At 36.2% G+C, this 24,142-nt stretch overlaps 1 protein-coding gene across 6 annotated transcripts in view; it reads left to right on the forward strand.

Annotated features, from left to right (window-relative positions):
- The window catches only part of NEDD1 (NEDD1 gamma-tubulin ring complex targeting factor), a 46,950-nt gene that overhangs the window by 18,071 nt on the left and 4,737 nt on the right, over positions 1-24,142 (forward strand). For 4 of the 6 annotated variants that reach the window (XR_012005905.1, XM_072773192.1, XM_072773189.1 and 1 more), the window contains 8 exons: positions 5,376-5,605; positions 7,024-7,225; positions 7,607-7,802; positions 13,033-13,161; positions 15,734-15,778; positions 16,925-17,127; positions 18,007-18,160; positions 19,281-19,437. Coding sequence is in view for 5 of the 6 variants with exons in the window: in XM_072773192.1 (XP_072629293.1) it covers positions 5,376-5,605; positions 7,024-7,225; positions 7,607-7,802; positions 13,033-13,161; positions 15,734-15,778; positions 16,925-17,127; positions 18,007-18,160; positions 19,281-19,437 (1,316 nt within the window). In the remaining variant the exon portion in view is untranslated. The remainder of the gene's footprint in view (positions 1-5,375; positions 5,606-7,023; positions 7,226-7,606; positions 7,803-13,032; positions 13,162-15,733; positions 15,779-16,924; positions 17,128-18,006; positions 18,161-19,280; positions 19,438-24,142) is intronic. The other 2 variants (XM_072773188.1, XM_072773190.1) reach the window with 1 other exon arrangement.

Raw genomic sequence — 24,142 nt, forward strand, 5'->3', positions numbered from 1 at the left:
TGTTCATGGGATTTTAGTTTTGCTGTCTGTAACACTCACACACTCACACTCACACACACACTCAGACATTTACACTCATTGCACTAGGGATTCCCAACACCAAGTTTAGTGATTCATTGGGACTACTACAACTCAGCATATAATCATACACGTGGCTATGATTTATTACAGTGAAAGGGTAAAAGCAGAATCAGTAAAGAGAAAAGGTGCCTGGGGTGAAGCCCCAAGGAAACCCAGTATAGAATTCGAAGCATCCTCTCTCAGTGGAGAGGATGTACTTAATTTCCCCAGCATCAAATTGTGACAACATGTATGAAACGCTTCTACCAAGGAAGCTCATTAGAGACTCATTGCCCAGGGTTTTTATTGGAGGCTAGTTAGTTACATAGGCACCCTCTATCGAAATTCCAGACTCCCAGAAGGAGAGCAGGTATTCAGGCATGGTTCAGCCATAAGCCATATATTTTACACAAACAGTGTAGGCACAGTGAGCCACTTTTATCAGTGAGTGGCTCTTACCACTTAGGGTAGTGGGAATTCTCCCCAAATCCTAAGTTCCCAGACACCAGCCAAGGGCCAACCTTGAAAAATAGGACTTTGTAAGGATAGGCAGTTCAGGCTTACTTGTTGTCTTTTCTGTGTGCGTGTTCATACAAACACAAATATATGTAGGGGAATTCAGAGACATATTCAGAAACTCTGCCACCACCATAACAACTAACTTTTCAGGGACACCTGGGTGGCTCAGAGGTTGAGCGTCTGCCTTTGACTCAGGGCGGTGATCCTGGAATTCTGGGATCGAGTCCCAAATCAGGGTCCTGCAGAGAGCCTTTTTCTCCCTCTGCCTGTGTCTCTGCCTCTCTCTGTGTCTCTCATAAATAAATAAGTAAATCTTAAATAAAAAAGAAAAACAACTTTTCAGTCTTCAAGTGAAAAGGATTTTAAGTAAGACAAATATGTTCAGATTTCTAGTTTTGAAGAGGTTACTGCTGCATTAATGTGAAGGATGGATAGTAAGCCACTGAGAATAGAAGTGGGGCATACATCTGGTGACAGTTGATTAGTGCTTGAAGTAAGACACTGCAAATTAAGAGGGAAAGGATGGAGTTCAGGGGAAACTATATATTTATGCACATATGTCTGTGTGTACATGTGTAGTATCTATTGTATGTACGTAGTTGCATGTATAGTGTCTAGCATATATATGTATATATACATGTGTATATGCATACACACATATATTACAGAATATAAAGCTGTAATAAAATATGAATGTACAGTCTTTGTGAAGGTAAGGCTTTTCTAAGTATAAGAACAAAGTCATAAGTTAGGGGGGCAGATTTGATAAATTTAAGTACATAAAAACCAAAAATCTGGCAAAAAAGCAATATATAAAAAAAATTAACAAAATTGAAAGAAAAATGGGGAAATAGATATACTTATGAGAGCATTAGTATCCTTATTATAGTAAGATCAATTGCAAATTAGGGTTTAAAAAAATCGTAATAGCCCAATAGAAAATAAACTAAGTAGATTAATATGCAATTCACAAAAGAAGGAAGACAGATGGTCACTTAGCATTTTTCAACCAAGAACCTTTAAATCATGAACAACAGTGAAATACAAATTCCTTCATAAATTAGCAGTTAGGGTACTTGGAAATTGGAAATAACCTATATGTCCAATGTTGGATTATTTAGATAAGTTGATATGCTCATACATTCATTACTATCCAGCTGTTAAAATCATGTAGAAAATATTAGTGACAATGCTAACTTTATAATAATAAAGTGTGATTCCAGGTTTTCTGTTTATACTTACTGGATACACACAAACATACATTCATGCAGAAGAGTATTTAAACAATAAAATGAAGACTTACAACAAAATTAAATGTTAACTAGTTTTTTATAGGTGGTAGGATTATGGATAGTTTTCTCTCTCTTTTTTGTTTATGTATTTTGTTTTTTTATTTCACACATTTATAGCAGGGGCTGACAAACTATGACCCAATAGCTGACCATTATAATTATAAATAAAGTTTTATTGGAACACAGCCAAACTCATTTATACTGCTTTTGCATACAACAGCATAAAATATTTACTACCTGGTCCCTCAAGAAAAAGTTTGTCAACCCTTGATCTATAGTGAGTGATGTATTTTTTATATTTAGAAACATGTATTTCTTCACAAGCACATGCCATTCTTACATAATAATAATGTATCGTAAGAAAAAATGGCATTGCGCTTATAGGGATTTTTTAAGATAATGTTCTTGTAAGTATTTTTTTTCTTAGAAATAGCTTGAATTTGGAACTAGGTAGGGGCCTAATAAGTGCTGCTGATACTAACATGTATTAGTACTTATTTTAAATATAATTTAGTAGATTAATACTTCATTTATCCAGGTCATTGGATACTCTCTTAATGCTAATCTAAAGACATGATGATTTAATCGCTGTAGAAAGGTCAGAAATATATCAGAGAGAGGGGAGCCATTTAAAGAAATTAGTTTGCTACTTAAGGGTCTTATTAAAAATATGTATGAAGTATGGTCAAATGGGTACATAAACAATGATGATTGAGTCATGAACCTGTGAGAAGAGTGGCAATTACTACTATGTACATGGCCCTGTGCATAGATTGCTTAATCCTTAGAACAACTTTGATTGGAAAACAAGAGCATTTTCTGTTTTGTAGATGAGAACACTGAGGTTTGGAGAGTTTAAGTAATTTACCCAAGACCCTACAGAGTTTGGCCAAGACCCTGCTTGAACCTAGGTTATCTGAGAGGAAGGTTTATGGTTGTCATTAGCCTTTTTTTTCTTTTCTTAAAGCGTTGCCATATAGATCCACAAAATATGAGGCAATATTTGGAATTTAGGTTTTGACTTAATCGAGAAATGCATTTTTAGCTATTTATAAGGTTTTGTTATATGAAGTAATAGGCTTCCAGTTCCTTGCTATATTCTAATAGATTCTGGATTATCATATTCCAGTAGGAATCCTGTGGATAAGAGGTTGAATATTATGTACTTAGAGAATCTATGAGATCTGTTTTATGGTGTTAGGGTTTTTTTTCTTTTAAGTAAATTCTGCTTGTGTATTTAATCCAGATTTAGATTATATGAAGGACCATAAATATATGAACTCTAGTGTGCTGCAAAGTTTTTTTTAAAAATTAATGTTTTGATAGGTTGACACATGACTCTATAGACATTGCAATTTACTAAGGATCTCTTTCTTTCTCTTTCTTTCTTTCTTTCTTTCTTTCTCTCTCTCTCTCTCTCTCTCTCTCTCTCTTTCTCTCCTCTCCTCTCCTCTCCTCTTCTCTCCTTTCCTTTCTTCTTTTCTTTCTTCTTTTTTTTTTCCCCGAGAGAGAGAGAGAGAGAGAGAGAGAGAAAGAGAGAGAGCGCTTGGGGGTGGAGGGAGGGGCAGAGGTAGAGAGAGGGAGAGAATCTCTCCACGTTTAATATGGAGCCCCTGATGCAAGGCTTGATCTCATGACCCTGAGATCATGATCTGAGCGTAAATTAAGAGTCAGATGCTTGGGCATCCTAAGTGGCTCAGCAGTTTCGCGCTGTTTTCAGCCAGGGCGTGACCCTGGAGACCCGGGATCGAGTCCCACATCGGGCTCCCTGTGAGGAGCCTACTTCTCCCTCTGCCTGTGTCTCTCATGAATAAATAAATAAAATCTTTAAAAAAAATGAGTAAAATTAAAAAATAAGAGTCAGATGCTTAACCAACTGAGCCACCCACATGCCTTCTATGTCTTTTATATAGTCAAGGTCTCAGTAGTTTATTTTCCTTGAGTATAGACCAGAGGAAAGATTTGTCTTTTGGAATAGATATACTTTTGCTTAACAGAAATGCAAAATATAAACCAATGTTTTCTCCTTGTACTCTAACCATATGAAAATGAGGAGCCAAATTTATGCATGCCCATAGTAATTATCTTACCTTAGGGTGTCTGGTAACAAATAGTCCTTTTGTTTCCTCAGGGAGAATTCGTTTTGTATTACTCCTAAATATTTTTGTTGTTAAAGGCTGACAGGTATTATTTTGAAACATCTTAGAAATAGGTAGTATATGAGTTTTTAATCTATAGAAGCTAGTGGTTTCTATGTGGTTTCTAGTGGTATAGAGAAGCTTTTGGACTATAATAGATAAAACTAGATAGAAAAAACAAAAACAAAAAAACCTTTCAGATTTGACTTTTATTCTGTGCCAGGTCTGTCTGGTACCTATATGTCTAGCTACTATATGCCTACTAGAGCCTGATTCATAATTTTATCTGGTACTATAACTTAACTCTTTGAAGATGTCTTATAACCAGTTTCCCAGTCTGCAGGTTCTACTATTAATTTCTATAGTTATATTACTGTTTCTGTGCAGGAAAAATTATCTTAAATGTAAAATACTTAATCCCTCAGCTCAGTAAATTACAGTATCAGTACAAGTTTGAAAGCAACATTTTAGTAAAAGATAAAATTTATCCAGTTTTAATTCAAGATCTGTTTACTCAAACTGAATCTTTGTTTATTCTGGTCCAGCAGAAGCTAGAAAGAGAGACTATCTCCACTGCCTTCAGGGATGAGTGTTTAGAGAAAGGCCAATATTGCCCTCAGGCTGATGCTTTTAAAAGAAGGATATAGTCCGTCCCCAGTCTAGAGTGTTGTCAGTTCTTTCCTTGTGGTTTAATTAATTTTTTATTATGCTTCATGTGTTAAATTGCCAGTACATCAGATGCTCACTCAGATTCAAGCAAATATATCCAAATACCTAAAATATATATAGAAAATAAATTTGAAATACTACTTATTCTCTGCCAGTCTTCTCTTATACTTATTTTTTTTTTAAAGATTATATTTATTTATTCATGAGAGACACACAGAGAGAGAGGCAGAGACACAGGCAGAGGGAGAAGCAGGCTCCATGCAGGGAGCCTGATGCGGGACTCGATCCCAGGACCCCGGGATCATGCCCTCTTATACTTACTTGTGATTTGGCTGTGATTAGCTACTGGGCCTTTTATTGTGGTAGATGTTCCTAACCCTGATGAATTAACTTAGTTAATCTCAACTTGGTATTGTATTTTTCCTCTACAAAAGGGGAAATCGAGGTAGCTCTAGTCAAAGATAATAAAACCATGACAAATATTTGATTAGAATATTGGTATGTATTAGGTTCATCTTATAGCCCACTAAGTGATTTTATGGTTGTGAAATACTTGAAACCTGTTACTCTATAATGCAGAGAAGTCCTAAATCCCCTGTGAATGGTGTGGTTGATTGTTGGCTGTTATTTATGTAGTTTATATAAGATGTTCTTATGAATGCTTACAATTACATAAAATTTATTCTTATTTTTATAGTCTGTTCGACACTTGAAGTACTCATTATTTAAGAAATCACTACTTGGCAGTGTTTCGGATAATGGAATAGTAACTCTCTGGGATGTAAATAGTCAGAGTCCATACCATAACTTTGACAGTACGCATAAAGCTCCAGCTTCAGGCATCTGTTTTTCTCCTGTCAATGAATTGTTATTTGTAACTATAGGCTTGGATAAAAGAATCATCCTCTATGATACTTCAAGTAAGAAGTAAGTGTGACACGATCATTTCTTAATTAAGTAATAAGTAACTATTATCTCATTAGCAGACATATTTGTGATTTGCATAGACCTCTGATTAATGTTTGGGGGATCTAAAGTTTGTGTGCTTGATATCTAAGAGGATAGAATTTTTTCTTTTTCTTTCCATGCAGAAAAAAATATATGAGGTACCAATATTCTTTAGAGTGCATCCAGATGGTAAATGTTGAGGATAGCCTGTTAATGATTGCACATCTTTATTTTAGCATATAGGCATAGTATTCTTTTTTAGAAATATAAATATGTACATTTTAAAAGCTATATGATTAATGTGCTTTAAAATTAATTATCAAGAGCAGGATTTCTAAACTATTAACATTTTGGGCTCGATAATTCTTGGTTATGAGGGGCTGTTCTGGGCATTGTAGAATATTCAGCAGCCACCAGAGGCTAGTGACACTCCCCAAATTAGCAAAAGTAGCAAAATTGTCCCCAGTTGAGAATCACTGACCTAGAACTGGAGGGTACATCATCTCCTAAGTATCTGGGTCCATTGTGCCTTCTGTCCTTCTTATAGTTATAGGTGTGCTTGGTTCGCTATAAAAAAACAAAAATGGTACAAGAATGCTACAGGTATATTGAAGACACATAACAATATCCAAAGACTCTGTGGGAGAAAATGGCAATGTTATGACTAGGGTAGGACTTTCTGTCAGCCCTTGTTAAAAGTTTGCTGTTAACTTGTTTCGCTTTCTTCTTTTTAAAAAACTTTTCTTTTTTTATTCTTTCTTTTTGAACTAATTGACTGAACCTTAAGAGTCAGTAAGCATTTCTTTCTTACACTGTGAAAGATACTGTGGCAAAGATACTCAGCTTCAGCAGTTCAATATCCATATTTCTGTATTAGCTTCATAAGGATCAAGCCATGTGGATTCTGTTAGTTTTTTGGTCAAGAAATGCTCAGCTAAGAGCAAAGTAGCAGCTGCTTCCCTGCAAAAGGTCATAGTCCTCTTGAGACGTGAGCAAGTCAATAAATGGAAAGGGGACAGTTAGGGCCTCCTTAACCCTGAGACAAGAGCCCTTGTTTGTGGAGTAAGACCCGGGAGGCCTGTCACGTTCACTGTCAAAGTAGTAATTACTTAGAGAAGTAAGTGCTGCTTCTAGATGATGTAGACCGTACCCATTGCAAGTGAATAGAAAAATAGGATGGAGTGTTCAGTGCCTTTATATGCCATTCTATTAGAAATGTCTCTCAGTCTAATTCTGAATTTCTGCTTTACACAAATATTGGGGATGCATATTCTAGGTAACTTTGCCAAATTCTAAGTAACTGGTTTTGGTAGATAGCTATCTTGATGTCACATATGCTTATATACTTGCGTATGCTCACATATCTATGTATATATATTTTGTTACTCTTTCCAAAGGCTAGTGAAAACTTTAGTGGCTGACACCCCTCTAACTGCAGTAGATTTCATGCCTGATGGAGCCACTTTGGCTATTGGATCTTCCCGTGGGAAAATATATCAATATGACTTAAGGATGTTGAAGTCACCAGTTAAAACCATCAGTGCTCATAAGACATCTGTGCGATGTATAGCATTTCAGTACTCCACTGCTCTTTCTAAGGTAAGGTATTTTCTTTCTTTTCATTATTTCTGCTTTTACTAAATAAGTCTAGCTCAGAATATCGAAGTCATGTTTTATCCATTAAACACAGGTACTTTTACATTATAATCATTTTTATATGAAGGCATTTAAATGATTTTAGTACAAAGCCATTTGATACTTAATTTTAAAACTACTGTTTGTACTTAATTCTCGTGTTTCTCTCTTCAAAAATATTTTAAAAGGGTTTTTGGTTCAGAGGGAAACTCTCCGATCTACCGGCAAACTTAAGATTCGTAAGGGAAATTATATATTTTTAACCTAACAGGGAATTGATAAAATATTAATGTATATTATGGAGCATTAGAAACCTGAGATTTTAAATATTCCATTACTTTTCAGTCAAGTTTAAATAAAGGCTGTTCAAATAAGCCCACAGCTGTGAACAAACGAGCCATTAATGTGAGCGCTAGCAGTGGAGGAGTTCAGAATTCTGGAGTCATCAGAGAAGCAGCCACCACTTCTGTTGGCACACCTCTACCACAGTCCATGACAACTGCCGGAGGGAAAGGAGCAGTTGCTGTTCAGGACAAAGCAGGTAAATACTCATTATGTATAGTATGTGGTGTTACTACCTGGCACCCCACCCCAATGTATATCAATAGTGCTTTCTTTAAGAACCGAGAACTCAAATTCACTTGTGTATGTAGGTAAAATGGAAGTAGGTTGTGAAAGTGGAAGAGGTGACCGTTTTAACTCGAGTTGTAAATTCTTGAAAATTACTGAAAGGTACTTAGTCTATTTAGCTGAACTTTTGTTGTAAGAAATATTGGTTATTTTAAAAACAGCATAATGTTTTTACCCTTTTTAAAAAGATTTTAATTATTTATTCATGAAAGGCACACAGAGAGAGGCAGAGACATAGGCAGAGGGAGAAGCAGGCTCCCTATGGGGAGCCCGATGCGGAACTCGATCCCCAGACCCAGAACCCCAGGATCATGATCTGAGCCAAAGGCAGACTGACACTCAGCTGCTGAACCACCCAGGCATCCCCAGAAACTACCTGAATATCATTCCAGACTGGATGACCTCCACTGTGTCTTCAGATTATTCAGTAGAGAATATGATTCTTTGATGCTGTCATTTTGATTTGATCTGAGTCACAAAAAAAAGCTTTTAATGGCTTCTTTTATTTCATATTTCATAATGTAAAATAAGTCAGGTGATGAAGTGAATGTATTTAAGTGCCAAATAGTGCCTGGCACATATTAAGCAGGATAGTAGTAGTTTATTAAAGAAAAATAAACAGGAATGCCAGGATGGCTCAGTGGTTGAGTGTTTGCCTTTGGCTCAGGGTGTGATCTTGGGATCTGGGATCAAGTCCTTCATCAGACTCCCTGCGGCAGTGAGACTGCTTCTCCCTCTGTCTATGTCTCTGCCTCTCTCGATCTCTCCGTGTCTCTCATGAACAAATAAATAAAATCTTTAAAAAAATAAATAAAAATAAAAATGTTGTAATTTTAAAATAATTTTTCCTCCTCGGATAATCATGTTGATGAAATGGTTCTTAAAGAATTCATTTAGACTTTGTGATGATTAGCTTCCCTGTATTTGCTGTATTTGTTGTTGATATTCTTTTTCTCTAAATTCCTGAAAACTTTTTTTAAATTTTTTTATTTTTATTTTAAGAAGTTATTCTATACTGTCAACTTGCAACATATTTTTTAAAAGTCTGTATGGTAGGGCCACCTGGCGGCTCAGTTGGTTGATTGTCAGACTCTTGGTTTTGGCTTGGGATAGTGATCTTGAGGGGTGTGAAATCAAGCTCCAGGTGTTGGGCTCTGCGCTCAGTGGGGAGTCTCTCTGGGATTCTCTCTCTCCTTCTCCCTTCCCTCCTGTGTTCACTTGCTTCTCTTTCTCTTTGTCTCAAATACATAAATAAATCTTTAAAAAAAATTAAAAAAAATTTTTTAAAGTCTACATGGTATACCACTGTGTTTCCCAACTAGTTTCATTAGAAATGGATGTATCCATGTCTTTTTAAGGTTTCAGGACAAGTATTTAACTTGAACAAAAATATTCATTGTACCTTCTCAACATAAGTTTACAATTTTCAAGTAGAATTGAAACTTTGTTAGCCTTGATAGTATATAATGGTATTTAAAAAAAATACTAAGTAGATATCTTTGTTATAAATTTTCTGTTAATATCTACATCATCCTTATATAAGTCATTTACATATTATTTAGAAAAATAATTAGTTTCTTATTTAAGAACTCCCAGAAACAAATATTATTTCTTAGAAGGAATTCATTTTGAAATGAATAAGTAATATTTGCCAAGATGTTGAATTAACTATATTATGAAAATTGTCATTATTTTCAAAGATTATTTTATTATTGTTGACTCTATTCATAATTCCCAAAATTAAACAAAATAAAGTTTTTCTCATTTACTTTCAGCTTTCTGAAGTTTCACCATTATTCATTTAGTTTTTAATAAGGAAATTCGTGTAATGATGACAGCATTAATTAGGAAATGCAAGACTTGGGTCTTCAGGGTCATTGATTAATGATAACTCTTGGCTGATTAGCAGTGTTTCTGACAAAATGAATGTTTGCTCTGTACCCACTGAGTTAGAAACTTTTGTTTATTAGTTTTATTTTGAAATAATTGCAAACTTATAAAAGAATTTCAGAAAAAGTACAAAGAACTCCTGAGCTGTAGTATATCCTTTAGTAGATTCACTGTTTTATAAATTTTGCCACATTTGCTTCATCATTTGCTCTCTTTCTCACACACATGTGTACATACATTTTACCCCCTCTGAAACATTGAGAGTATGTTAGGCTTAAGTCTTGGGTCTGTGACAGCGTACCAGCATGACTTTGGGCATTTTTCTTAACTACTCTGAGTCTTATTTTCTCTTCTGTAGATAATATTTAACTTTTAGGGTTATTGTGAAAACCAGAGAAAATGTATCAGAAGTGCCTGGCACATGATAGGCACTCAGTAAATTATGGCTTTGCTAATGTTGTCATCACAATTATCATCATTTCTATTACTATATTTTAAACTTTCTATAAAATAAATTGGAAGTTTGAAAAAGGTTCACGTTGCTTCTTCTAAAGGCACCAAGCACTACATTTCCGCCAACAGTGCGGGAGGGTTCTCCTTTCTCCACATCCTCACCAACACCATTTGTTTCTTGTGTTGTTGGTTTTAGCCATTCTGACAAGTGTGAGGTGATATCTCATGGTTTTGATTTGCATATCTCTGATGAAGAGTGATGTTGAGCATCTTTTCATGCGTCGGCTGGCCATCAGGATGCCTTGTTTGGAGAAATGTCTGTTCATGTTTTCTGCCCATTTTTAAATTAGATTATTCATTTTTGGGGTGTTAAGTTGACAAGTTCTTTATATGTTTTGTTTACTAATCCTTTATCAGATACATCATTTGCAAATCTCTTGTCCCATTCTGTAGGCTGCGTTTTAGTTTTGTTGATTGTTTCCTTTGCTGTGTGGAAGCTTTTTATCTTGATGAAGTCCCAATAGTTTATTTTTGTTTTTGTTTCCCTTGCCTCAGGAGACATATCTAGAAAGAATTTGCTATGGCTGATGTCAAAGAGGTTACTGCTTATGTTCTTCTGTAAGATTTTAATGGTTTTAGGTCTCACATTTAGGTCCTTAATTAATTTTGAATTTTATTTTTGTGTATGATGTAAGACAGTGGTCTACTTGTTTATTCTTTTGCATGTTCTTGTCCGGTTTTCCCAACACCATTTGTTGAAGAGATGATCTTTTTCCCACTGGATAGTCTTTCCTGCTTTGTCAAAAATTAATTGACCAAATTAATGGTAGGTTCCTTTTTGGGTTTTCTGTTTCATTGTTCTGTGTGTCTATGTTTGTGCCAGTACCATACCATTTGATCACTTTGTAATACAACTTGAAGTCCAGAATTGTGATGCCTCCTGTGCTTTTTCTTAGCTCTAGAGAACAACCTGGTGGTTACTAGAGGGGAGAGGGGTGGGGGGGATGGGTGAAACAGATGATGGGGATGAAGGAATGCACTTGTGATGAGCACTTGGTGTTGTATGGAAGTGTTGAATCATTATATTGTACACCTAACCTTTATGTTAACCAACTGGAATTTAAATAAAAACTTAGAGAACTCCTGGAGACTTGTTGCTAGTGCTTTTTCGGTAGGAAACAGCTGTTTAAGAAGTAAAAAAAAAAAAAACGTCTTTAGCACTACTTTCAAATGATACCAAACTTTCTTTCTCCTGAAGTTCCAGAGGCTAGAGTTAGGTATTCGTACATGTTTAAAGACCTAGAAGAAGGAGAGAAAATTTCTTTGTAACAGTTTAATTAACTCTTGGTATAAACACTTCAATGACACTGATGTACAAATGTTCATTAACATTTTAACTTTTTTTTAAAAATATTTTATTTATTTATTCATGAGAGACGCACGGGGAGAGAGAGAGAGAGAGAGAGGCAGAGACACAGGCAGAGGGAGAAGCAGGCTCCATGCAGGGAGCCCAATGTGGAACTCGATCCCGGGTCTCCAGGATCATGCCCTGGACTGAAGGCGGCGCTAAACCGCTGAGCCCCCCGGGCTGCCCACATTTTAACTTATTATCAGGTGTTATTAGAAAAGTTTATTTTATTTGCCAGGTTTGGACATTTTTGGATATTCTGGTGGTTCTTTGCTTTTATCCTAGCTTTTCAGTTTTCATTTTGGACCAAGATGGCAACTAAAACACTACTTAAAAGGTATTATTGGGAGCACGTATATGGCTTAGGTTGTGATCTCGGGATCACGAGTTCACAGAGTTTGAACCCTGAGTCAGCTCCTTGCTCAGTGGGGCATCCACTTAAGACTCTCTCCCTCTCCTTCTGCCTCTCCCCCTCTCTTTCTCAAAAAAAAAAAAAAAAAAAAAAAAATCTTTCTCAAAAAAAAAAAAATCTAAAAAAAAAGTAATACAGTCACATGCTACCATTTAAAATACCAGACTTTCATCATAGCTTTTGAGTCTCTAGAACTTAATCCTCAACCCAAAAATGAGCAAGAAGCTGTTGAGCTCATGGATTTTCTCTTACAAAGTCCTTGCCCTGATTCCTTGCATTATAACTGGCAGGGAAAATAAACTGCTGCATGCCTATTCATTGTTGTCTACTATGGTATTCTTTATGGGTTTAGTATTCTGGTTTCTTTCCTCTTGGTTAAATCTGTCCTGAGGCTAGTAAAGTCATTTGAGGTCCTTAATACTGAGAGCAGTGTTAAGCTTCCTTTTTTTTTTTTTTTTTTGTGTTAAGCTTCCATTGTGAGTGAAAAGACAGAAGAGGGAAAACAACTTCGATTTACTGCAGTTGTGGAAAGGAACTAAGATTACTTGAATCCTGCTGTATGTTAGGCATCGTGCTATATGCCTTAAATACTTTTGAAATCATTTGTAGATGCTCATAAGAGCAAACCCATTATGACAGAAGTTGGTTGTGTTCAGTATACTTTGTTAAAGAGAGTAGCAAAGTATTATATGCTTATATAATACTTATTTTAGGAAATTTTCACCAAAATGGTCAAAATAAGGTGGTATCATACAAATAAATAGATTATTTGCTTTTGAGGAGCCCTTCATTCCATGAAAATCATGGTTAACTAAGCTGTTATTACCTTGTTTTCTTTTCATGGTGCTGACAGTTGTAATAATAATACCAATTATTACCAATAATTTGGATAATGCATTAGTTTATAGAGCCTAGCTTCTGATGATAAATTCATTTTGATGTAGTAACAATTATTTTCATATCTAATTTTCCTGTAAGGTTTGCCACGAAGCATAAACACTGATATTATATCTAAGGAAACGGACAGTGGGAAAAATCAGGATTTCTTCAGCTTTGATGATACCAGGAAAAGTAGTTTAGGTGATATGTTCTCACCTATCAGAGATGGTAAGTCTGTTCAGATCAGAGGATCATGTTCTCTTGCTGGCATTCATTACATTTTTATTCTAGCTGAAAGATTTGGGTAATAGCTTCAGTCTGATTCTGTTCATGACAGTTGCTAATTTTCTTAGTCCCTGGGGTGGTATCTTTTCCTTTGCCCTGATATTTCAGATGTTACCATTCTGAAGTATATGCTTGTCATTTTCACATGGGAACTATGCAAATAGCTCTCAAGTTAGCATTTTAATTTCCACAGAAGTTTCTTAAAGGAAGTTTTGTCTCTTTAGGCAATTTTTTAGTTGTATCCTACTTCTAAGTAAATCTTAAAATCTTGGGTATTTTGTTAGGCAAAAAATATCTTTCTAATCTAAAAAATTTGTTTTTTGATTATTAGTATCTAATTGATATTTATTCATTGTTTTCATGAAGAAATTTGGCTAGGTGATAGATTGCCTCATCTTTTACACTAACCACACACACACATACTCTATCCTTCTCTCTCTCTCTCTCTCTCTCTCTCTCTCTCCCTCCCTCTCTCCCCCCTCTCCCCCCATTGCTAGGATATGTTGCCATTAGAAGGAAAACAAAAACATAAAAAACTTTACCATTTTGATAAATAGAAACATTACCTATCTTTGTTAATACTGTATGAACTAGGTACATTGTTTGGCTGTGTCTTTTTGAAACTGATGGTCATACTATTTCCATTAATTGGGTAGTCTGACTGCTAATAGCAGTATTACTAACAATATGAGTAAATTTCTAGGGCATAATTTGGTAGGTTAAGTATTCATACTCTTTGGCCTGTTAATTCCATTTCTATAAATTTATGTAGAACATATTCAGAGAATCCCACAAAGATTTGTATGCATTGTTTTTTTTTTTTATAATAATGGATGGAACTCTGAAACATATCTAAATGTCAACAGTAAGCAGGATGTATAAATTGTTATATCCACTCATGATCTTATAAAATTTCACTTTTTCCTTTAAAGTCATCTGTTTTCCAAATTTTCTACAGTTGATTTCATAATCAGAGAGAATAAATATATATGTGATGGCACAGAATTATTTAGCTTCTTCTGCCTTACCCTGGCCTAAAAATGACTACTCTCATTGCCAGGTCAGATTCCCCTATCTTCCACTTAATGAAAGAGAGAGGATTCCTTTCTTTTGGGATGAAGAGGGGTCAGACTACATAGTTAAAGAATAAAGAGAGGAAAGACATGGGCAAAGGAGGGAAAAGTGGCCTGGGCTGGAGTTGAGAAAGGTTTTGGAGGTTAGTAACCATCTGTGAGCTTTGGCTTATGAGAACCCCTGGGGTTCTCTGAATTGAAGAATGTAGGAAGGGGCTTTTTAAAAGTGTTTGAGCTATAAATGAATTCCTCGTTAGTAGTTTTTTTTTTTTTTTAAGATTTATTTATTTATTTATGATAGAGAGAGAGGCAGAGACACAGGAGGAGGGAGAAGCAGGCTCCATGCCGGGAGCCCGACATGGGACTAGATCCCGGGACTCCAGGATAGTGCCCTGGGCCAAAGGCAGGCGCCAAACTGCTGAGCCACCCAGGGATCACCTCGTTAGTAGTTTTTAAGAGAAATGAGTAGAAGATAGAAATTCCTCTTTACTTTTTAAAAATATGATTAGAATTTTGAGCTATATGCCCTTCATTTATTAGTATTTCATATTGTTAATAAGCATGGATACTAAATATAGTACTGGTTTTCATTGTCAAGAGGTTTATGAATGCAACTCTCCTAGGTAAAAGGCTTATTAGTCTGTCCCTCAATTTCTTCATCTTCTGTTTTTGTTTGGAGAAAACTAATAACTTCTAAGTGTATATATGTTGTGTGATTACTAGGTGTGTGTGTGTGTGTGTGTGTGTGTGTGTATAAAATGCCCACACATGCAGATAGAGGAGTGGATGATACTCCTACTACTATGGTAATAATGTATGATAATTTATTGACCATTTGAATTTCTGGTGGATTTTTTTTATGGCTTTTGCCTGTTTTTTTATTTGCTAAAATGGAGTGAAGCAATTTTTGGTTGTTAGTTGGTAAATAAATAGTATTATAGTATTGGAATATTCTTATACATATTCTGCTATTAAAATAAATATTAATAAACTCTTGTTTTTTATATCATTGTAATGCTTACAAACTATTTTTATGTTGTTTCAGTTGCTCCTCAAAACAATCTTATGAGATCATCAGGATGTTATTCTCATTATATAGATGCAGAAACTGAAGTTTAATTATATTAAAGACTTGTCTAAGGTTATAAAACTATTAAGTGGTATAGCCAGAATTGTATTATAGATTTCTGGAGCCTTCTGCAGTGCTTTTCTAGTATACCTTGCTGTCTCATTAAATGACGCTATACCATAGAATTACTTTTCATATTTGTTGCTATGCATAAAGCTGAAAGAAAGAAAAATGAAGTTTATGAGTCTCAGCTGTAACTTCACTCAGATTTCCTTTCTTAAAATCTAACTCTCTGGGGAATGAATAGGAAGCTTAAGTTGCTATGGCTTCTTTTTCACAATTTTAAAAATTTGATTTTCTAATTTTATTATAGATGCTGTGGTTAACAAGGGAGGTGATGAGTCCATAGGCAAAGATGGTAAGAACTATTGAGAAGTATTTTTATGAAAATTAAAAGTGATATTATGTTGTCTATTGATATGTAACAAATTACCCCAACATTTTAAAAAAAGGTTTATTAATTTTGGAGAGAGAGAGAGAGAGAGCATGAGTGGGAGGATTAGAGAGAGTGGGAAAGAGAATCTCAAGCAGACTCTGCATTGAGCACAGAGCTGGACATAGGGCTTGATCTTACAACTCTGAAATCACGACCTGAGCCAAAAACAAGGGTCAATTCTTAACTGAATGCCCCACCCAGATGCCCCCAAATTACTCCCAACATTTTGAAACTGAAAAGAACATTTATCATCTCATAATTCTGGGTTAAGAGTCTGAGCACAGCTAAGCTGGGTGCCTTTCGCTTCAGGTCTCTTCTGATGCTTTAATCAGGATGTCAACAGGGCTGCAGTCATCTCAAGGCTCGACTGGGCAAGGATCTTCTTCGAAGCACATACATGTGGCTGTTAGCAGAAGATACCAGTTCTTTCCCATGTGGACCTCTCTTACAGGGCAGTTAGCAACATGGCAGCTGGCTTCCCTCAATTGAGATAGTCAGAGACAGCACTAAAAATGGAAGCCACTGCGCGTTTGTAACCTAATCTTGGAAGTGACATCCCACCGCTTTTGCTGTATTCTCTTTGTTAGAAGCAAGTTACTAAGTCCTGCCCACATTCAAAGGGAGGGAATTACATGAGAGCATGGATCCATGCCAGCAGGCAGGGATCATTCAGAGTCATCTTAGAGGCTGACTACCTATATAAACTACAGATACATACCAAATTAACAATTTTCAGTTATCAAAAACTAATGATATTAACTAAAACATTCATTAGGCTTTGCAGTTTTCAAAGTGGTTTTACATAGTATCTCTCTTTAGTTTCACGACTCAGGGTGATGGATATCATTATTGACATTTACTGATCAGGAAACAAGAGTTTTTGATTTTTGCCCAAGATTTTGTACACATCAAGTAAGGAGTAGAGCTGACAAATGAACTTGCCTCCTGAATCCAGATTGCATGTCTTTCTACCATATCAACCTGTCGGTCATGTTAAGTGCTTTTCTTAAATATCCAACATTGAGGAAAACCACCATATGCGAATAGTTTTTTTCTCCTCTTTTTCAGCCATTGATTTTCTACCACAATTGAATTCAATCCTTCCTCCAAGAAAAAATCCAGTAGCTTCAAGCACTTCAGTATTGCATTCTAGTCCTCTTAATGTCTTTATGGGATCTCCAGGGAAGGAAGAAAATGAAAATCATGATCTGACAGCTGAATCTAAGAAAGTGTATCTGGGAAAACAGGAACCTAAGGACTCCCTCAAACAGGTATCTGCCTAAAAATAGTACTTGAGCTCACTGTGTGCCTTTGTTAGTAGCAAGCATATGATGAAGCTCATCATGAGAGAGAAAGCAGGCAACTGTCGGGGGATATGTCCTAATTATTGACAGTGCTGTACACCTATCAGGGAGAAAAATACTCTTAAATCATGAAGTCACATGTTAAAAACTAAATACTTTTTGAAAATCTGTCTATGGAAATGTTGGTGGTAACAGCAGATACAAACTTACACTGTTTTTTTTTTTTCTTGACAAGGTACCTGACCTAGTTCATACCTGAGTTTTTTTAGAATTTATTTCCATTGCAGCAGAAAGCACAAGTTACTGGTCAAGTCATTTACTCTAAGTCTTAGAGCTAATTGGTGGTGCTAAGAATGTATACATCTTCATTACCTTCTGCTATAATATAGTATCCAAAATAGCCAAGTAAGGGCTTAGAATGGACAGATGTTACCAGCTGTTACCAGCAAGGCCACGTCTGTCACATTTTCATATTGATTTTTTAGAATGATATTGAAAAGATATTTAAGAAGTACAAAAATGTCTTCTGACGTATTTTTTTAATATTTCTGGCTGGTTATCACATGAGTTTAGGGATTTTTTTTTTTTTTTGATGTGTGTGTATGTCATTTTCAGTGACACAAAAGCAGATGCTTAGCAAATGAGCATTTCCTTATCATGTTATCATTGAAATTATTTTTGATTAGTAAACTTGTTATGTTTTGCCCCTTTTCTAGCAGTTTCTTTTCCTTCTATATTCCTTCTTATTCTTCGCTTTTTGACTCTGCTAGAAAAAAGAAAAGTAGATACAAGTTATGTATATAATAATGATAACACCAGAATTGATATATTGTTTATTTTAAAAAGTTTGCAAAGTTGATTTCTTGTACTGAAACTGGAAATCTGAATACCTCTCCGTCATCTAACCAAACGAGAAGTCCTGAGAAATTTGAAAAGCCAGAGAAAGAAATTGAAGCCCAATTCATATATGAACCCCACCTCATTGGATCTTCAACTCCAAGTAAGTACATAAAACCTCCTGATATTTGAAAGTGTTAAGTTGAAAACTCCCACCATTTAACTTGAAGGGATAAATAAACAGTGATCATAGGCTAAGGAAATAAGAGTTTAAACTTGACGAGGCTTGTCTACTGTGACTCTCTTACTAAAGGACAATGACATGTATATGAATGGTTAAACTTGGCATTGATTTGATACTCTTGGTGTGAATTTGATTTTCAATCCAATGTATAAGGGTCTTAATCTGATACAAATAGGAATATAATGTAGGACCCTTTGAAAATGAGTCATTAACTACTTGAAATTGTCCCTCCCCCCATCCATACTGAAGTCCTGTGTAGAGTTCATGCCATAGATCCTAAAAACTTGATCACATTTAATGGGATATTAGGTTCAGTTATACAAGTTATCTATAGAAACTCTTTGTATAGAAGTAACTCTTTTATATAGATATTTATATTTTAAGGTTTCTGTGGATATATTGCATTAGTATAAACACTGGGGCTTTGCTTGTAGCGGTACTTTACTCCTGTATTCCTTCTGTTTATTTTTAATAGTCTTGGTTTATCTAGTTTGTGATGTAGCATGTCACATTCATTTTTTATAAGAGTAAATGGTTCTAAGATTCTTCAAGATTAATCCCTCTGTCGTATGTTATTATATTAGACATTTGGCAGTTTATAGATAGATAGATAGATAGATAGATAGATAGATAGATAGATAGATGAATGACTATTAGAAATAATGTCATAGAAAGTTTCTAATATTTGTATTCCAGACAGTGAGTTTTTCTAAATGTCACAGGAACACTGTTCTTTACCAGTTTTTTTTTTTTTTTTAAAGATTTTATTTATTTATTCATGATAGTCAAACAGAGAGAGAGAGAGGCAGAGACATAGGCAGAGGGAGAAGCAGGCTCCATGCAGGGAGCCCGATGTGGGATTCGATCCGGGGTCTCCAGGATCGCGCCCTGGGCCAAAGGCAGGCGCCAAACCGCTGCGCCACCCAGGGATCCCTCTTTACCAGTTTTTCAAGTCTTCTCATGCCAAATCTTATTTACAAATGTTTAATGTCTCTTAGTTTAAGCTGACTATTAATATTTTCTCCATTACTTATTTTAGATCCAAAGATAGCATCCTCTGTCACTGCTGGAGTTGCCAGTTCACTCTCAGAAAAAATAGCTGATACCATTGGAAATAATCGGCCAAATGCACCATTGACATCTGTTCAAATCCGTTTTATTCAGAACATGATACAGGAGACATTGGATGACTTCAGGTAGTTAGTAATTGAGAAATTGCTCTTTCTATCTAGACATTACCTGGCTTTTTTTATTAGATGTAAAACCAGAACCATAAGTAATATTGACAGTTGCTACTTTTGCCTAGGTTTTGGGGTTCATAAAAACAATAGAAAACATGATGAGTTCTGTTGATCTTGTTGTACTGAATTTATTGAATATCAGCCAGGAAAAAGTACATTTACCTAGGGCAATTATTAGATAGCTTGGCAGGGCAGTGTAGCAGGCAGGCTGCCATCATGTATTTTTTTTTATCATCAAAATTTGAACAGATTCTGGTAATTCCCAATGATATTCTTACCTGAAATATTTATAGATCACCTGTTAAGTATGATATGTGTAATAATGTAGTAGAGAAGGAATTTTTTAAAGGAATTCTGAATATTTTGAAGCAATGCATCAGAATATAATAGTGAATAAAAAATTTTTTGCTAAGAATGTGTTCAACACTGTTGCTTCCTTTTACCTATCATCTCAATATATATTGGAAGCTATTTTCAATTATTAGAATCTTTTGTGTGTGTTTTTTCCTTTTCTGACGTGTAGTTACTTAGTATTCTTGCTCTGATTTGGAATATATTTGAGCAACAATGCTAGTTAAGATGTACAGCTTTTGTTGGTGCAGGTTCCTTTTTTCATTTTTTTTAAGATTAATTGATTTTAGAGAGAGAGCACAAGCAGGAGGGGTAGAGGGAGGGAGAGAGAGAGAGACTCTCAAGCAGACTTGGTGGGGACTAAGTGTGGAGCGTGACATGGGGCTCAATTTTATAACCCTGAGATCAAGACAGGAGCTGAGATCAAGAGTCAGATGCTCAACTGACTGCACCACCTGGGTGCCCTGGTGCATGTTTCTTTTAAATGTTAAAAGTGTTTTTGGGGCACCTGCACGGGCACAGTCAGTTGAATGTCTGACTCTTAATCTCAGCTCACCTCAGGATTCGTGAGTTCAAGCCCCACATTGGGCTCCATATGAGAGCCTGTTTTAAAGAAGTGTTTTGAAAAAATATTTTTGCATGTTAACAGTGTATTTTTAAAGTAAGATAATCATTTTTGGTCATTTTTGACATTTACAACATGCCTAGTATATGTACTGCATACTAGAGATACAATTATAAGTAATCTGCCCACAAAGGCCTTATAGTTGAATTATGGTAGGTACAATGTGTCCGGTTAAGGTATATATTCTTTAATGTGGATTAATTCATTTGTGACTGGGAAATAGGACAGTGATGACAACGATGGTGAGGAGTTGTGTCGGTTCATATAACAGTTGCTAAGACAAAGTATATGAACATAGCTGAAGGCAGCAAACCCCCTGTCAGTGCCCATCTCTTCCTGTTCCCTTCCTTTTAACCTGCTTTGGCTTTGTGCCAAAAAACACAAAATGTTTGGAAGGACTTATTTTGTGATTGTTCCCCACCTTTGGATATTTTATCCTTGCCTCCATCCTTGACAGCCCCAATCCTTTCTTCTTTTTTCTTACCTCTTGATTACCTCACCATTTAAACAATGCTAGTATTTTTACTAGGGTTTGTTTATTGATTAATTCATTATTGATTATTGATCAAATAGTCATTGATTATTCATTATTTAAACTATGCTAGTATTTTTACTAGGGTTTAATTGTTTTTATTAATGCTCTCTCTGGTTACAAAGTTGCATAAATTTTAGTTAGTCTGCTCCTATCCTTTTTCTTTAAGTCCTGTTATGCCCGTTTTCTCTCTCTTTTTCTTTCTTTCTTTCTTTCTTTCTTTCTTTCTTTCTTTCTTTCTTTCTTTCTTTCTTTCTTTCTTCTTTCTTTCCTTCCTTCCTTCCTTCCTTCCTTCCTTCCTTCCTTCCTTCCTTCCTTCCTTCTTTCTCTTTCTTTCTTTCTTTCTTTCTTTCTTTCTTTCTTTCTTTCTTTCTTTCTTTCTTTCTTTTTCTTTCTTTCTCTTTCTCTCTTTCTCTCTCTCTTTCTCTTTCTTTCTTTCTTCTATTAGTTTTATTGTGGTGAAAACATTTACAATGAGATCTACCCTCTTAATAAATTTTAGCTCTACAATGCAGTATTGCTAACCTTAGGCACAATATTGTACAGCAGATCCCTAAAAATTACTCATTTTGTCTAACTGAAATTTTGTATTTGCCATTTGGCTACTTCCTATTTCCTGTTCTCCTCAACTCCTGATACCTACTATTCTATTCTTTGCTTCCATGAGTGTGACTGTTTTAGAGATCTCATATAAGTAGAATCATTCAGTATTTGTCCTTCTGTGACTGGCTTATTTCATTTAGTGTAATGTCCTCTAGGTTTGTCCATGTTGCATATTGCATAGTACACGATTTTCTTTCTTTTTTTTTTTTTTTAATTTTTTTTTTAAATTTATTTATGATAGGCACACAGTGAGAGAGAGAGAGGCAGAGACACAGGCAGAGGGAGAAGCAGGCTCCATGCACCGGGAGCCTGATGTGGGATTCGATCCCGGGTCTCCAGGATCGCGCCCTGGGCCAAAGGCAGGCGCCAAACCGCTGCGCCACCCAGGGATCCCACAATTTTCTTTTTTTATGGCTGATAATATTCTGTTACACACACGGTACATTTTTTAAAATCTAGTCCTGCTATTTTCAATATATAATTTTAAAGAATATGAGGTTTTTCAGGAATGTATAAATGTGGCAAAAGAGAATTGTCTGGGTACAGCTGACCTTAATATAGTGTGAGTAAAGCAGTGTTGGAAAGGGAGACAGCTCTTGTGCTGGGGCAGATTGGGAAAGACAGTGCTGCCCTGCCTTCGGCTTTCAGCATGTCTTGCATACCTACCTGCACCTGGGGAGTAGGGATGAGTAGGGCTGCTCTCAACTATTCTGCCCCTCCATGAACCATAGGCAGCCCGTGCTTGGGACTCAGTGCAGACCCGGAGTGGCTCAAAGGGTTTCTATAAATTCACTCACTCTGATTTCAACCTACAGTAAGTCTTGCATAGCTATACCGTACAGTAGAGGAACGGAGGAGGTGTGGAGGGGCTCTATCAGCTGTCCTTTCTCAGCTGTGGAGGCTGCTATCTGCACAAGGGTCTGGAGTGCTTCAGGCAGGTTACTCTCAGTTTCCACAGCCCGTGGACTTCACAGGCCCTGTGCATTTCTGCCCTACTGTATCTCTCTCAGCTCCCTGCCCTTCCCCTAGTTTTTTACCTCAGCACTCAGCAAAGGCCTGTGGCAAACAGTTGGTGAGTGGACGGAGACTGTCTTTGTGGCTAGGACTCCTTGGATTCTAAACTGTTTGATTCTAAACTGTTTGATTCTAAATTGTTTGATTATAAACTGTTGTGCCAATCCTATTTGGCCTTCAGAAACCTATAAAAATTGCAGTTAGTTCTCCCGACCCTATCAACAGCCACTGTCCCACCCTCCACCCCCTGCTCTATTGAGGATGAAAAGCCATGGCTCTCTCTTCTAGGAGGGACTCATCATTTTCTGGACTTTCATTCATTTAGATTTCTTTGCACTCTCAAGTTGAATTTAAAAATGTATGATTTTATAGGTTATCTGCCTTGTCCTCACTCTGAGAGCTGGAGAGATTACTTCCTAAGCAGAAGTCTGTGGGTCTACTTTTATTATCTTTCAAGAAGATTCCAGTTTCCTCTGGCAGGCAGATTACTCTGTTCCTATACTTGCTGGCTTTCAGGTTTTCTTGGGGCTAGTTTATTTCTGATTTGCCTTTATTCCTAGCGTTTAGTCTCTGCCCTTCTAGAATGTCAACTGAATATCTGGAGCATTCACCGGTCTTTTTCCCTTGGTGGGTCCTGAACTTTGGCCTCTATTTCCCCAGCATCACAAGGCTGCCAAAATCTTTGTCTACCCCAGCTGCTGCTTTATGTTTGTTTTTCTGCCGTCTAACCCAGTATAGGCATTGCTGAGGAGTCAACAGATATCTTGAGGGGGAGATTGCAGTTTTAGGTTTACTTTTCTGCAGGTACCTTCTTGGTACCTTGAAGCCTTGGCTGCTTTGCTGTCGCAAACCCTAGCACTCCCCAACCCAGTGAGACTCTCTCAGACTCCAGGCTTCTGTTTTCACTTCAGCCTCTTTTCCCCAGAGGGAAAACTGTATAATAGACACATTCCCACAGAGGGAAAAGCAGAGGTAAATGTGGGGCTTACCTACCCAACTTCCCTTCTTTGCAAGACCATAGCCCCTCAGATCCTGACCACCTTAGTGGTTCTTTGATGCTTTCAATTTGTTTTATTTTTTTTAAGATTTTATTTATTTATTTGAGAGACTGAGATAGCACAAGCTATGGGGAGGGGCAGAGGGAGAGGGAAAAGTAGACTCCCTGCTCAGGAGGGAGCCCAACTCAGGGCTCGATCCCAGGACCCTGAGATTATGACCTGAGCTGAAAGCAGCCACTTAAACGACTCAGCCGCCCAGGTGCCCCCAGTTTATTTGTTTTAAATCCAGCTTTTGTCATACTTGAAAGCAGAAGAGAATTTAAAAAAAAAAAAAAACTTATAGTTGTAGCAGAAAAAGTAAGATACTTAGGAATGAATCTGACCAAAGATGGTAAAGATGTTTGTAGAAAAGCAGTTAATAATTTATCAGTAAGCATTAACACTTAAATAAATGGAAAGATATGAAGATGTCAGTTCTTCTAAATTGGTCTGTAGATTGAGTACAATTTCAATCAAATCCCAACTGTGTTTTTTGGA

Source organism: Canis lupus, chromosome 13 (assembly GCF_048164855.1).
Source record: "Canis lupus baileyi chromosome 13, mCanLup2.hap1, whole genome shotgun sequence".
Classification (NCBI taxonomy): domain Eukaryota; kingdom Metazoa; phylum Chordata; class Mammalia; order Carnivora; family Canidae; genus Canis; species Canis lupus.